The sequence below is a fragment of the Artemia sp. Qi Xiang Cuo genome, chromosome 19, assembly GCF_049724085.1.
Source record: "Artemia sp. Qi Xiang Cuo chromosome 19, ASM4972408v1, whole genome shotgun sequence".
Taxonomy (NCBI): Eukaryota; Metazoa; Arthropoda; class Branchiopoda; order Anostraca; family Artemiidae; genus Artemia; species Artemia sp. Qi Xiang Cuo.
In genome coordinates, this window is record NC_142812.1 from 40,939,865 (window position 1) to 40,956,990 (window position 17,126).

Genomic DNA, 17,126 nt, shown 5'->3' on the forward strand with positions numbered 1-17,126 from the left:
TCTAAGAAATTATTAATAAAAACAAATGCTGACCTAAATATTATAATCCCTAAATATTGTTTAGGGTTTCAAAGCAAACCCTAAATATTATATTCCTTTGTGGTTTATCATCTCATGACCCATCATGTCTCTTTGTTAGAATGGCTTTGCTGCATTGCTGATCAGTGAAAACCACTCTGTCTCAGTGCTTTCAAAGGAATTGAGGAATAAAATACTATAAAAACGACTGAAAATATGGATAGCAATTGAAGGAAACATGATAATCTGATTAGTAAAAACATTACCTTAAATCGGACTTGCCAGTGATAAGGACAAGTCCTGTGAACGCCAGTCACTGATGATGATAACTCAACTCGTTAGGTACATCCCATACTGCAAGCCAAGGTTTCTTGCACCAGTCTTTGTCAACTGCAGACTTGGAGACTTTGATACTGGGAAACAAAATAGCATTCTGGCTAAGGGAGTTCCATAGACTACGAGGTTAGAAAAGAATTTGTTTTTGCAGCACGTTTTCGATAAAGCTTCAAGGGGTGCTTCAATCAGGTAGGACATGGAAGATGTTGAAATCCCTTTATCCATTTAGCTGCACGTTGCTGCACCAATTCCAGAATTGATATATCACCCTTATTGACTGGAGTAGCAATACACAATCCAAATTCTAATTTTGGTCTGATCAGGGTCTTTAAGAGCTTGGTGATCACAGCTGGAGATCTGCTGCAAAACATTCTTTTTATTAAACCACGAGTTTGATTGGCACTGGCTACTACATATTGTGCATGAAAATTAAACTTTATCATCAACCAAGACTCCCAGATCTTTTTCACCGTGACTTTATGTGAGCGGCTTTTTTGAACCATCACTGGATTCCTTAAAATACTGGCACAGAGGGTTATTTGCTCCGAAATGAATGACTCTGCATTTCTGGATATTAAATTCAAGCCACTAGGATTTTGCCCACTTTGAGAATGCATCAAGATCAGCCTGGATGGCTATGGCACTTTGAGGGTCATGGACGGGACTAATTATTTTGGAATCATCTGCCTACAAGCAAATTTTATTCTCTATGATTGAAGGCGCGTTGTTGATGAAAATATTAAATAAAGTTGGACCCAAAACAGTTCATTGGGGTACTACACTTTTTACATCTGTTGTTTCTGAGATGAAGATTGATCCATTGTCTCCAAATACCCTTACCACCTGAATTCTATTTCTGAAAAATTGCATTATCTGGTTGACAACATAATCATGGATGCCCATTGCACAGAGTTTAGAGTTTAGTTTCCTGTGACATACCTCATCAAACGCTTTGAGTAGGTTCAGTTATAACATACTAGCAGGAGATCCCTCATCCATAAGTTTTGAGACATGCTTGTATGTGTCAATGGGTTATTAACAACTGATCGATTGGGACGAAATCGATGTTGATTAGGTGATAGTAGATTATCAGTATTTAAATGAACCATAATAGCTGAATTGACTATACCTTCAAGTAGTTTCCCAATAGGTCAATAATTGTTAGCTTCATTTCTATTGCCCCCTTTGTGTACAGGCGTGATGTAAGCATCCTTCCAATCTTATGGAATATATTTAGTGCTTTGGGACTTTTGGAAAGGTAGAGTGAGAGGATGAAAGAACACAGAATTCATCTTGTGTAGTAGCCAAGGGGGTACTCCATCCGGTCCTTTCGATTTATTTAGGTTAATCTTCTTCTATTGGGTTTGTATATAAGTTTTGGTTATAATAAGGGACGCCACGCCATTTAAAATTTTGTACCTTGGGGGATCTGCAATTGGAGTACTATCAGGGACAGTAAATACCAAGATGAACTGCTTATTTAATATATTGGCAATCTCCTTGGGTCAGAGATTTTCGTGACATCTAGTAGAAGTTGTGTAACAGAATGCCTATCAGGGTTACTAGATGATGCATACCTCCAGAATTTCTTGAGGTTAGATTTTTGTTGCAGCTGCTATTGATTCCTCATATTTTTTGGTCGTTTCAGAGGCAACGCTGTAGCGTTGCCTATAGTAAAGGCTCTTACTTGAAAAACGACCAAAAAATATGAGGAATCAATAGCAGCTGCAACAAAAAACTAACCCCAAGAAATTCTGGAGGTATGCATCATCTAGTAACCCTGATAAGCATTCTGTTACACAACTTCTACTAGATGTCACGAAAATCTCTGACCCAAGGGAGATTTGCAGTTAGTTACAAGCCTGTTTGTATTTTGCATTATAATTCTCCTGGTTGCAATTTTTTATGTGCAGCTTCCAGTATTTCTTTTTTCTGCTCCTGACCTTTGTAATTTCTTTTGCTATATATGGGAGGCTGCCATGAAAAAATTGGGGTAGCAAAGTAGCAATGCTACTTGACAGTTTTCAAATTTATTGGCAGATAATCTCTGAAAATACCATTTTAATATATAAAACAATTTTTGCTCAAAGAAAAGCTGTCAAAACACAAGTTGTGCTCTGCTGTGCAAAAATTGGGGCAGCATAGTAGCAATACTACTTGGCAGTTTTCATGGCCTAGTAGATTCTTGGCATATTTTGTCTGAAAATACTGGTACTTCCACTATCCCCAAATTTTTGGGGATTTCCCCAAAAATCTGTCTTCTCAATAAAAAAAACTGGTTCCCCAAAAATCCTCTTTCGTTCAGGGTTGCCACCCCTAGTAATTTATCACTAGTAGCAATCCACCCCTACTAACTATCACTTCCACTTAACTTGACATAATTTTTTCACTACTTTCCAAAGTTTTTATCTCAATTATTCACTAAACATCAAAAACCAGACATAGATCACTGAATTACTGACCTTTCTTCCTATGGTAGTAAAAGCATAATATATATAAGACTATACCATTTCATCAAAGATTCTCTTGTGACTCCTGGTAAATAAATTCATTTGAACATGTTTAGTGTAGTTCTGAGCATCAATACAAAGAGGGTTATTTAAGACAACTGGACAGTGAGTTTAAATTTTGTTTTCTTTTGCTATCTTGTTTAATTTTCAAAGGTCTGAAAATATAAGAGAGATAGAAAAACTATTCTAAAATGAAAAAGGAAAAGCATGGTACCTATGCAGAGAAGGGGAGGGGATTTTGTGATAAATTTGGAGATATTTTGATTATTAACCTATAAATTAGATGAACATACCCCTCAAGACCTTTTGATGCTCTTTCAAAATATAACAGTCATTTTACTTGGAAATTAAATGGACCTTAAGATGATACATTTTATCTTATTTTCTACAATTTATTTTGAGTCTTATTTTCTCTAACTGTAGTCTTTGGGCATATTATATTAACCTTAAATACATAATAATTGAACACATGACAGATTAAAGGATACTTATGTATTATACGACCAATACTCAAGTTTATGCTGTGTAAAATTTGATAACAAACTGGTTTTATCTGCCTGTATTAAGAAACAATTAGCTTACGGTCAGCAGAAAACAAGTGGCGGATGAAAGAATACATTGGAATTATATGATTTGGGCTATATATTTGCATATTAGGGGGGGGGTGCTTGTTATGTTAGTTTAGGTCAGGTTAACCCCCCCCCCTAATGTGCAAATATATAGCCCAAATTTGTTTCTAAAGTATTATATTTGCATAATGTTTTGGTATTTTTCATTATGATTAACCTAACTTCAGTTCTTGAGTGTTGGTGGTATAATATATAAGTAACAATTAAAGGAATTTATCGTTTTGCCAGGAATCTTCACCATTTAAAAATTTGTTGAATTTTGCTTCATTTGGTATGTAAAAATCAAGTACTTTTCTTTTTTCCTTGAGAATTTTAGCTTGCAAATAACATTTTATGTTCAAAGGTATTTCCCTTTTCCTCCTCTCCTTGCCATGGCTACACTGGTGCACTCCCCCCTGCAATATTTTTGATGGGCAGCCATGCTTGATTGAGTGATTCAACTGCAGTCTAGGATCTTTTTATGGTCTAGGAAAGCTGTTAAGCAAGTGTATGAAATTTTACGGAATAGATATTATGCTGAAACTGGTGCATTGGGAATTTTTCTAAATACCTATGCCTCCATCCAAAATTTAAAATGCTTGAGCAATTATTAGCCCTGTATGAAGGCTAATCCTGAGATAAAAACAATAGAATTAAAAAAAAAATTGTGGTAGAATTGGATTTACCATTCACAAATTTTCCTAAATATAATCTTCCTACCATAAATTGCAGTCCCTCCCTTCTGTCTCTCTTAATGAAACAAAATTAAGCTGTAGACTAAATTCAAATTTGGGCAATAGTTGATTAAAATAGAAGCAACCCCAAAACATGATTAAAAAAAATTGTATGTTATAGCTAAAAATACAAATTGGTTACTATTTACAGATTGTTTTTATTGTAGAGTTTTATACTATTTTCAGATGTATTTTTTTTACAAATGCTTGGTCTTTATTTCTTGCTCTGCTACCTGATATCTGTGTTTGAAGAATGATCAAACAGTATGTGGTAGTGAACTGTAAGTAACTCAAACCAACAGGAACCAAAACTCTAAAAAAGAGCAACTACAAAACAAAAAAGAGCTGATTTTTAGTTTTGATATTCTTTTCTTTACCAGGTGATGTATCTCTTCTCATGAAATGAATGCATTTCTTCTTTTCAGCAAGAAGATATGTATCTCTTCTCATGCTGCTGCTTTTTAAAACTTGTTCAAACTAAAAGCTCATTGATTTTCAATATTGCTATGTGAAAATTTACTTATAATTTGTTGTTATCTTTTGCTGTTATTGTTATCTAATTTGTTGTTATCTTCAACTGAAAGTGAAGATTTCAACTGAAATTTGTTGTTATCTTCAACTGAAAGTGCTTTTGCTGTTATTGTTATCTAATTTGTTGTTATCTTCAACTGAAAGTGAATGCGTGTCCAAATCTTGCACAAATAGCCAAATTCTCTCTCAAAATTGTTAATTCCTTAGATAGAAAGAAAGTAAGAAAAATTGACAGCTACCAAAGTATACATATTACTGTAGTAGGCACTGTGAAATCTGGAATGTGGAAGATGAATACTCTAAGGCAGTCACACTAAAATGTAGCAAAATTCTTTTTTTGGAGGGATTAGATTAGGGCAAAACTAAAATCACAGCTTCATAATGCATGTGACTGCCAGGCTACCAATGAATATTGTTCTCCAAGACAATCAAATTGTGCTAATTATAGTTGTAGTGTAGTGATCAATGAGTATCAAGCATGCAGTTAGGTATGCATTATTTTTTACAATACCAATAGCATTGGAGTGTACAACTCCATCCATAAAGTAACAGCAGTAAGCTATAAACAGTATACTTCAGACTTTGAATACTAAACTTTACTAGTAGTATTAGAGTAAATATGATATAGTACTTTTGATAAAATGGTACATATAAATGGAGTATGATGTTTATGGCTAGTATGTGGTTTCCCATTGAATTAGATTACATTATTAATTGTGATTCAGAAAGCTATTGATATTTCTAACTGCAAGCTACTCTAAGTTACATTTGTTACTTTTCTACAAATTTTACATATACAAATACTTTTTTCTCAAAGCAAAGCTGCCAAAACACAAGTTGTGCTGCTAAAGTGTTTGCAGCTTTTGGAAACCTCCTACTGACAGCTTTTTTACTTTTTCAATTTACAGAAGAGTGATTTTCAATAGCTCCCAATAGTATTCTTTTCATAGTTGACCATGACTCTTCTATATGCATACATTGAATAAAAGGCCAATCACATTGTGCCAATTTCATGACAAATTAAGACTGTAATCAGTAAACACATGTTTCTTAAATTCGGATCTATGTGGCTACAGTCTAAAGCTGCAAACTATGGTAATGAGATCATTTGCTCCATATGGTTGTAGAGGGTCAATACTCAGTATAGATTTTTGGTCCTTTTAAAAGCAGAAGATCAGGTAATGAAGCAATTTGACCTTCTATATATTTAGCTGGGAAGCCACAGAAATATATTTAGTTGGGAGACCACAGAATCAAATGGAGATGAAAGTCTCCTGGACTTAGATTATGCCGATGATTTAATCATCCTAGATAAAAGTGTGAGCAAAATGAATGAACTTTTAGAGGTTCTAGAGTTCAGGGTGCTAGAATAGGTTTGAAAAATAATGTTAAGAGGACTAAGTCACAAAGGCTAGGAACAAGTGAAGATGAAAAGGTGATGTCGGGTAACAAAAAGATTGATCACTTACCTTGGTAGTATTATTAGTAAAAATGGTGGGAGTGGTGAAGATGGAAGATGTTAGAAGTAGAATAGCCAAGGCTCAGGGTGTTTTTTCACAGTTAAAAAAAAGCTGGGAAGAATAGGATGATAAGTCTGCAAACCAAGATTAGAATATTAGAAGCTACAGTGATGACAGTGGAAAATATGGTTCTGAAGCATGAGCACTCCAAAAAGCTAATGAAGATTTGCTAGCTGTTTTTCATAGAAATTGCTTACAGATTTGTTCTGGGTACCTGACAGACTGACCATATTTCAAACAGTAGGATGTACAAAAAATGCGGTTCAATACTGCTTTCTAGGGCTATAATGAAAGAAAGGTTGAAGTGGCTAGGGCACACTGTGCAGATGAAGGATGACAGATTGCCAAAGATTGTCCTTTTCGGCCAACCATCTAGGGCTAAAAAGAAAGCAGGTCATCCTTGTCTGGGGTGTGAGGACATCATAAAGAAAAATTTAAAGGCAATGGGAGCTTCCTGGGAGGGCGTAAAAGGGGAGGCTTTGAATAGATGGAGGAAGGTGTGTAGCTGTGTTGGCCTCAGGTGGCTTGGTGCTGCAGTGAGTCGTTAGTAGTAGTAGTAGTAGTATTTTCAGTATTGTTGTATTAGCTGGAACCCACACAAGAAGTGGAGGTTGGGTAATGCTAATGAAATAAAACAAAGTAGGATGAAAATATAATAGTTTAGAAACAAATCTTGGCTATATATTTGTACATTAGGGGGGGGTGAGGGGGGGGAGGTAAAGCATAGCACATATTAAATATGTAACCAAACCTAGGTACCTTTTTTCCCCCTAAACCCCAAAAAACCAAAAGTTTAAATATTTTGGGCTAAATGCAATGACAAACCATGGTTTGCAATCCAATTCTCTATTGAAAGAAACCTGTTTGACTAGTTTCTTAAGCATCTTTCCTATATAATATATCATGCGGGTTCTGTAATACTTCTCTAGTGTAAAGGTTTATTGACCCAGGCTACCTACAAAATAAAAGCAACATCTACGCACAGCACAAGCATTAAGTATGCGCAAGCAGGGAATTAAGCACAAGCATAGTGGAATGCTACATCTTCCTTCTTTTGTCATTTAAGCTGCCTGCATTTCCTCTTACACCAACACTCCACACTCGCTCCCACTCATCCACTGTGAGCAGGCTTACACTCTGTAATAAACACCTTTGGAAAGATATGTGTAAGAAGGCGCTAGGCTCGCTTCTTACATATTCACTAACTAGTTCACTTATTCTTCCTCTCATACTGTCTCTATTTACAGGTCTACTTTTGAATCACACACAGTAATAAGTACCTTCAGAAGGGTATGCGTAAGAAGGCGCTAGGCTCGCTTCTTACATATTCACTAACTAGTTCACTTCTTCTTCCTCTCATACTGTCTCTATTTACAGGCTTGCTTCTTCTCTCTTCTATTTAACAGCAGGCGGGCTTTTCAGTGATACTATTTAGCCCTTTTCCTTTTGCTTCACTCTGTGGGCTACAGAGCTACTGGCTTGATTGCCTCATGATTATTAGATATTTTCAGATATCTTTCAGTAGATCTTTCGACTCTAGGAGTTCAATTATGAGTTGATAGATATCGATTTTTATGCTCTGTGTGCCGGTATAGTTGGCTAGGCTCTTGGCTGATAGTGAGATTTTGTGGTGTTTGAAGCATTTTAACCGTTTGCAAAGCAAGCTATGCTGTGCAGACGTCAGCATATTACATTCAAATAGGCAATGGTCAATTGTTTCATTATTCATATTACAATGCCTGCAAAGAGGGGACAGGGGAATTGAACCAGTTAAATTAGAAAACTTATATAAGAATGCAAGAAAATTTAGTCCATATGTTCCAGAACGAATTCTATGATAAACTTTAGAAAAATACTTGTTAGGAAAGGGGGAAAGGATAGGATTAATCTTATCAAAATTATTCTCTGATAGCCCCCATTGGTAAATATCTCTAATCGGGATTGGTCTCCCACTTGGCTGGTCAATATTTATAGCATTTTTTGCTATTTCATCAACATGATGATTACCACTTATGCCAGAGTGGCTAGGAATATACTGAAAATAAGTTTTTATGCCACTTGAAGCAAGATTATCTATAATACTGAGACAATGATAAGTGTCAATGTCCAACTTATACTGAGGAGCTGAGGCTACCCGGGGGCTAGATGTGCTCAGTGAAATACCCCAGGCTTTGGTAAAACTGATGAATTCTCTGGAAGTGAACTGAGGGCCATTGTCAGACATTAGCTGCAATGGTATGCCATGGTGGCCAAAGTGGGCCTTAAGTCGCGTTATGACCGCGTCGGACGATGTTGTGGTAACTCTGTTGACTTCAAAGAAACAGCTGTGATAATCAACAGTTGCTAGGAAACTGGAGCCATTCTATTTGAACAGATCTGTAGCGATCTTTTGCCAAGGGAGCGTTTCTATGTTGTGGTTGATCATTTCCTCCTTCAAGTTGTTTGGCATGTGCTTGGCACATGTTTGGCATTTTGCTATGTACTGTTCAATGTCTGTGCTGAGGCCTGGCCAGTACACTAACATCCTTGCTCGCTGTTTTTTTTTTTTGGTTACAAGGTGGGCTGCATGTAGCTGCTGGAGTGTGGCTAACTGCAGGTTCTTGGGAATGACCAATCTTTCTCCCTTGAGAAGAATGCCTTTTGTGAAGGACAGCTCGTGTTGGACGTTCCAGAAGGTTAGGATGTTGGTTGGGCACTCTTGTCTAGTACTCGACTAGCCCTCTTGAATCGTTTTGACTAGGGGGTTCAAGGTTTCGTCCTGCGTCATTTCTGTCCGTATCTGCTCAAGCTTCTGGTCACTGGCTGGAAGGTTCCGTACTATGTGGTGTACATAAATATCCAGATCTTCTTCCAGTTTTGGATCTGTATCACTAAGATGGAGGCGTGACAGAGCGTCAGCAACTGGGATCCTGGTCGGAACCTCAGACTCAGGTCATAAGGCTGGAGCTGAAGCATTAATTGTTGCACTCGTGGTTGGGCTTTGTGAATAGGATTTGCTACAAAGATTTCGAGGGGGCAGTGGTCGGTTGTGATGTCAAAGGGGCAAACATAAAGATAATGGTGGAAGTGTTTACAGCCATACACGATGGCATATAACTCTTTTTCGAGTTGCAAATACTTCTGCTCTGTCTTGATGAGCAATATTGATGCAAACGCTGTGACCTGCCCTTCCAAAACAAGGTGGGCGCCGAGCCCGTGGCTGTAGGCATTAACAATGAGTTCAACGTTCTTGCTCTGATGGTTGAAGAACAGGGTGTTCGACACTATAGAGCTTTTCAGTTCCTCGAGTGCTTGGGTGTGTTCCTCTGACCAGATGACTGGGTTTGCTTTGGTCAAGTCGCGGAGAGGTTTGTTTTTTTTGGATAGGCTTGGTATGTATTTGGCAAGATAGTTGATCATACCAAGGAGGGTTAGCAGTTCTTCTCGGCTTGATGGGTTTGTCATGTGGTTAATGGCGTGAATATTTTCAGGATCTGGCCGCATGCCCGTGGAGCTGATTATGTGTCCGAAGTAGCTGACACTGGAGGCCAAAAACTTTCACTTATCTTTGTTGAAACGGATACCCTTAGCTAGGGCACGTTTGAGTATTGCTGCTAGTCGTTCATTGTGCTCTTCTTGCATTGCACTGTACACAATCATGTCATCAATGATGATGAAGAAACCCTCTAGGCCTTCAAAGGCATCTTCCATCCTCCTCTGAAATACATCTTGATGATTCTGAAGGGCATTTGCTTGAAATGATATCTTCCATATATTGTGCTGAATGTCATGAGGTAAGACAAATCTTTGGAGAGCAGAATTGACCAGTAACCAGAACGGGCATCAAGTTTCGTGAATATTTCTGCTCTGTATAGCTTGGAGGTGATGTCGTCTAGAGTGGGAATGGGATAGTGGGGCCGTTTGATGGACTTGTTTAGGTCCATGGGGTCTATGCACAGTCTTATGGACCCATCCTTCTTCTCAACCATAACTATCGAATTGACCCACTCTGTTGGGGTAATGACCTTTTCAATAGTCCCTAGGTCTTCTAGGTGGCTGAGTTCTTGCTTGAGTTTATCCTGCATGGCTGGGGGTACTTGTCTCACTGGGTAGACAGTTGGGGTGGCATTGTCTTTCAGGTATATGTTGCATTCTCCTTTGAGTTCCTGATTCCTTTAAACACTTCTTTGTGCTTTTCCTTTAGAAATGGTACTCTTGAAGATGTTGAGTTTACATTTAGTACCAGCTTAATCAGGTCCAAATCAAGGTTTGAACGGTAGCCTATGATGGGGGCAGCTGAAGTTTCTACTACAAAGAATTGTTGCCTGCTGCTGAGGTTATCTTTGTAGCTGCATGATAATTTGAAGACTCCTGTTACAGGAATCCTTGCTTCACAGTAGCTGGTGAGGCACTGGCTTGTGGGTTTCACAGTGGGCTTTGAGGTGATGAGGTCAAAGTACTTCTTTGGAATGATATTGACCTGGGCCCCTGTGTTGATTTTGAACTGGACAGGGAACTGATTGTTGATGATCAAAGGTATCACTGCTTTGTCTTTGTTTTTGCTTTGTTTGATGGAGTACAGGAACACAGTTTCATCACTAGAGTACTGCTTTGACAGTGTCTTCTTCCACTGCATTTACTGTCTTACTTTGACAAACTCGTGCAAAATGGTTGAGCTTTTTGCAGATGGAGCATGACTTGCCCTTTGCTGGGCAGACATAGGAGGGGGAGTGTGTTCTGACACAGAAGTAGCATGCTTTGCTCTTTGAGCTGCTTGCTTCCTGTTTTTTTCTACTGCTGTTCTGGTTTGGGTAGCATGAGATGGCTTCAATCTCTTGCTTTATGGGAATAGACTTAGTTCCATGGAATGTTTTAAGCTGTGCCTGGGTCACTTCGTGGGTTCTGCACATAATTATTGCTTCTTCAAGCATAATTTTGTCACCTTCAGCCAGGAGCTTCTCATGTACATTTTGGTTTAGTATTCTGCAAACTATGTGATGGCAAACCATTTTGTTTGGGTCCGAGTAAGAACATGGTTTCACTAATGTCTTGAGCTCTGTAATATATTTCTCTACACTTTCTGCCTTGGTTTGGTCTCGTTTTCAGAACAGATACTGTGCAAAAACTGTGTTCTTCTGTGGTGATGCATACACCTTAAATTTCTCAAGGTACCATTTGATTGTGTTCCATTCCTCATCTGCAATGGTGAAGGTGTTGAATATTTCTCATTCTTTTGCTCCAGCCCAGATAAGTAGGTGGGCACAGAGAGCTATCTCTGTTTTGCCTACCAGTGGTCCTACAAACAACAGTTGGGCAATCTCTTGGAAACGGTTCCATTCTTCTGCTAGGGAGCTGGCTTCCCAGTTGATTGATGGCTGTAGTACATCCATGAGATCCCACTTCTGACACCATGTAATACTTCTCTAGTGTAAAGGTTTATTGACCCAGGCTACCTACAAAATAAAAGCAACATCTAAGTACAGCACAAGCATTAAGTAAGTGCAAGCATGGTATAAGCACAAGCAGGGAATTAAGCACAAGCATAGTAGAATGCTACAGGTTCCAGCTAATACAACAGTACTGTATTTTATTTTGGTTTTGTATCTATCATATGTCTGGACTATTGGGGGGGGGGGGAAGGGGGAGTGGGATGCATTGTCACAAATGCAACTATTAGGTTATAATGTGCAATAACATAAAATAAGAATTACATGGTGCTATCCCTTTCAAGGAAGCACACTTGTGCCTCTTTAAAGAGGCAATACACCATAATGTTCAGCAATTTCCGGTCCTAGCGGTCACAGACAGACAGCAGTGATTGCATTTTGTAGCCAAAGCTCAAACTAAGAAACATACAAAATTTCACCCCCCTCCAACTTTGTCTTCATGGGGGAAAGTGGGCCGGAAGATTCAACCCTCCCACCACAGCCCCCCTTTAACGTTGTCCAATCAGGCTGAAATTTAGAGGATAAGCTTTCCATGGGCCTGGGAGCTTATCCTCAAAATTTCACTCCTCAACCCGATCACTCCTTCACTGTGTTCCAAAAACCAAATATAGCCACTTAATGTTCATAAAAAAAAATTTTTTTTACCCATGCCTACAGGCCACATTTGGCAACAGACCGGGTGAATGAAAACTCATTCAAAGCGGAATTTGACCTGTTAGGGGCCTTTTGATATTTTCAGACCAAAAATTATCTCCCAAATTTACATTTACAAAAAAAACTCGTTTTTTCCCATAAGAGCCCATGTTAGACAAATGCCACAAAGGGCTTGCATCAGCATTTGTCTTGGAACTACATCATTCACTGATGAATATCAAGAGATTTTAATTACATAAGTTGATAAAACCTTATGTCTTGTCTGATGAAAATTAAAAAAGGTTTTAATAGTATAAAAATAAAGCATTTTAGGATTGTTGCTTAATTTCTTTTTGTTTACAGGTAAGTCTCCACTGCTTTGATAACATGCTGTATACCTGCATGCTGAAAAAAGTTGAAAGAAAGAAAAGTTGAAAAAAGAAAATCTTACTGTGCATTTGATTTGAGTATTCACGAATTAAAAGCCTTAACACAAGAATCTTCAAAAGCAGGAGTTTGGGGGGCATCAGCCCCCCAACTTTAACTCCTGACACGATCAGGTAACAGTTAGTCAAGCAATAATAAGTAATAAACTGTACAAAAACGTGCAGAAATTATTTGAAAAAAATACGTTTTCTAAAGAGTTAACGAGGCTGAGTCACAAGTTCAAACCTTAAAACGTAGAGGGATTAGGAGGTACAGTTGGGGGGCTGCCGCCCCCCAAACCCCTGCTTCTGTATGTGAAAGGGGCTGTGCCCTCCTCAATGCCTTGCTCTTTACACTAAAGTTTGACTTTCTCACAACTCCTTTTTTTAAACAATAAAAACTTTAACATAAAGAGTGAGGCGTTGAGGAGGGCACAGCCCCTTTCATATACAGAAGTGGGGGTTTGGGGGCGGTAGCCCCCCATATATACCTCCTAATCCCTGTATGTTTTAAGGTTTGAACTTGTGACTCAGCCTCTTTAACTCTTTAGAAAACATAGTTTTTTTTTCAAATAATTCTTAATAGTGTTACCTTTTGAAGAACCACTCTTATTCATCAATACCAACAAAAGAATAAGACTAATCAATTCCCTAATCAACACTCTTTCTAAAAATAGGCTAATGGTTACTACCATGACAAAAGCATGACCTGGTATAGTCTCAGATTAGGGGCTCCCCAGAAGAAAAAACTTTGAGAGATTAAACAAAGACCTAGTACCACTAGATTTGGTAAATTTCTAGTTGGCACTATAATTTAGCTAGGATGAAAATGAAAAGGGCCATTCTTTACTCACCTTTGTGCTAAGATCCTACATCTTTTGACAAAGAATGCTTAAAAGTGAAATCTTAGCACTAAGATCTTACATCTTATAGTGTTCTTTTGCAAATGTCTTTCATCATTCTGGTCTGATCAGTGGTCTAAGAACATTGATGAGTATATCATCAAAGTTCTATCATCATTGTTCTATATGGCAGAAAGATGGTGTCTTTCACACTTTTTGCTAACATCAGATCTTAGATGTAAGATGTTAGTGCAAAAGAACAGGCCTAAAACATCATTTGATGCCTTTTTATGATCTTTCATAATTAAAGAATTGCTTCTGGGGCTAATTGCATATTGAGCTTTTAAAGGGGCTCCAAAGGTATTTTATACAAATAATGAAAGGTCATAAAAAAGCATCAAATGATGTTTTCACTTTCAACCTAGCTAAATTATATGGTAAACCACAAATTTACCCACCTCACCCCCCTTATGTGTAAATATATACCCTGAATTGTCAACAGCAAAGTTTTGAATCACAAAATTCAGTAATATTTTTGCTGACAGCATTTGAAAAACTTGAATTGGTAGGAAAACAGTTTATATTTGAGCTGCCTAATATATGAGGTTTGAATTGTTATAAATAAGTATTTTTGGAATATATTACTGTTGAACAACTTAGTTTTAGACTAGTGATATGTTTTTACACTCTTCAATAACTTAACTAGTGTTGAAACTTCTTTGTGTGGTAACAAAAATTAAATACCTTTGGGGCCCCTTTAAGGACTCAATATGCAACTAGCCCCAGAAGCAATTCTTGAATTATGAAAGAGCATAAAAAAGACATCAAATGATGTTTTAGGCCTGTTCTTTTGCACAAACATCTTACATCTAAGATCTGATGTTAGCAAAAAGTGTGAAAGACACCATCTTTCTGCCATATAGAACAATGATGATAGAACTTTGATGATATAAAAAAAAGGCATCAAATCATGTTTTAACTTTTACCCTAGCAAAATTATAGTAGCAACTAGAAATTTACCCTAGATTCATTATTTTCTAATCCTATGCTCTTTTTAAATATCTTATTTTGTATAAAAGACTACCATGATTTGTAATGTACTCTATTTCTGAAGGATAAATTATTGTACCCTAAAGTTTGTCAATAGGCTATTCATCAGAGGCTAGCCTAGTGCCCTTTAAAGGAGATGGGGCTGTACATTGGAGCCTTGTCCAGGATATAATTTGGTAAATTTTTGGCTGTTCATCTTATTGACTTAGCCTACAAATAAAGTGAACATAGACTACTACTTGATGCCTTTTTTATGCTCTACAGATACAATAGCCTAATCATTTTTGCCAGATATAGATTTTACCCCCACCCCTATATATACCAATTCAGGGTATATATTAGCACATTAGGGGGAAGGGGTAAAGTTTAAACTTAGGCATAGGCCTACCTCTCATTTGCATCAGAAATAAACTTTACCACCACCCCCCTAATGTGCAAACATATACCCTGAATTGGTATATAGGGATGGGGGTAAAATTCAATTCTGACAAAAATGGTTGCTATATTTGGAAAGAGCATAAAAAAGGCATCAAGTAGTATGTTTACTTTATTTGTAAGTCAATAATATGAACTGCCAAAAATTTAAACATGATTTAGCTTTAAATCTATTTTTGTATGTTTTTAACCCTTAATTCAAGCGTTCTCTAAAATAGAAAAGAGTCAATCATCCAGAATTTTACCCAAATGTCACAGTAGGCCTAATGGCTAACATTTTGGTAAAGAACAATGAACAAAGAACCAATTGACATTCAACCAATAGCTGGCTATCAAGGTGAATTTTGTCAATCAAGGTGAAATACCTTGTCGACAAAAGCAGCAAGTCTTTCTGTAAAGTCTTTTTGAGAACTCAAAAGTTGCTCCATGTTTCACAATTTTGAAGTATTTGCTCTAAAAGTCAGGGTTGCCGCCCTAACCTGGAAAAATTTTTTCCAATTAAAGACGAAAAGACAAAAACCATTGCGAAAGTTTTGGTCAATCGCCTATTTCTGGAACACGGGATTTTTTCCAGAGTTTTACTAAGCGACACTAGGTCCTGTCTTAGAGCCAAATTATTAGATAAAATTACAGAATATCTGGATGTTAAATGATGGTTTGCCTAATCTAATATGGCAGCAGCTAACGGATAGGTTGAGGGTCAACATAGAGAGTCAGCTTACATACTGGGAATACATGCAAGAGAGGAAAATGAAAATTGGGATGAACATTTACCATTTGTAGTCTTTGCAATAAATATCGCTTTTTCACGTACCTTAAAAGAAACGCCATTTTTTTTGCAACATATAAGAGATCCCAGAATTTCTTTTAGATGAAATACAAAATGACAGAATATATTACAACCTAGACCAATATAAGCAAGAGATGGTAATGCGAATGAAAAAAGCTATGGAACAAGTTAAAGACAATCTGGAAGATGCGAAAACAGAACAAAAAGACAAATATGACAGAACAAGCAAAATTAAACGAGTTACTGTTTAGGAGATTTTGTTTATGTTTACAAAATGAATCTGGAAGGAACAAAAAAATTAAAACCGAAATGGGAAGGACCCTACAGGATTATAAAAATTCTACCAAATAACTTAACATATGTTCTAAAGCATCAGCATAAGGAAAAGGAAGAAATAGTTCACCATAATAGAATGAAAAAGGGATATTTTTCAAAACCGTGGAAAACAGAGCCTATACTTTCAGAAGAAGAAATAGAGGACACGATTTCACCAGTATATATCAGAAGACCATATGAATTTTATGACCTTTTTAATGACCACAAAAGTTGGGAGGAGTGAAGGAGTATTTAGCCCAATCTTGGCTACAAACTCTACACAACAAACAAGAGAAAAAGAGTAATATTCGATACTCCTCAGATACTAGCGATGAAGAAAATCAAACACAACATAAGGGTTTAAAATGAGATAAACCAAGGATAAAATTCACAGAGGAAGAAAAATTGGAAGGAACCAATGAATTATCTGATTTTCATACATTAGACTCACCTACAGTCTTAACGCAAAAATGGCTTTTGGAACAAACGCCATCTACCAGACGCGAGCTAACAGAATGTGACACTGAAAATTCGTCTACAGAAACCGATTTAATTAAACCAGGGCCATTGCCGGGAAAACCCTCGATGAGCGAAAAATTATGGAAAACCGTAAACAAAACAAAGGGGCAACAAGAAGGTCCTTTGTGAGCAGCAAAGGCCACAAAACCCCTTATATAGAAGGAAAAATTACAAGTAACACAAATGTTGAAGATATTTGACGAAGCAACAAAACAGCACTCGGACTCAGAGCCTTGTAAACCACACTATAGAGACCACGGAAAAACTTGCAAATATTATAAAGAAGAAAAGCAAAAATTTGGGGTCCAGAACTTGGACCAGGAAACGGAGAAAGGCAGAACAAGCGTAGCCCCCGGCAGATTAATATTTGAATAACACAATTATACCAAAAAAATATTAATTAAAAATAAAACGAGTAAAAAGCGTGTCCAGAA

The 17,126-nt window shown here is 37.2% G+C and overlaps 1 protein-coding gene across 1 annotated transcript in view; it reads right to left on the reverse strand.

Annotated features, from left to right (window-relative positions):
- The window catches only part of ric8a (ric8 guanine nucleotide exchange factor A), a 102,797-nt gene extending 87,301 nt beyond the window's left edge, over positions 1-15,496 (reverse strand). The window contains exon 1 of the mRNA XM_089105089.1: positions 15,434-15,496. Coding sequence (XP_088961215.1) covers positions 15,434-15,496 — 63 coding nt within the window. The remainder of the gene's footprint in view (positions 1-15,433) is intronic.
- Positions 15,497-17,126: the final 1,630 nt, after the last annotated feature.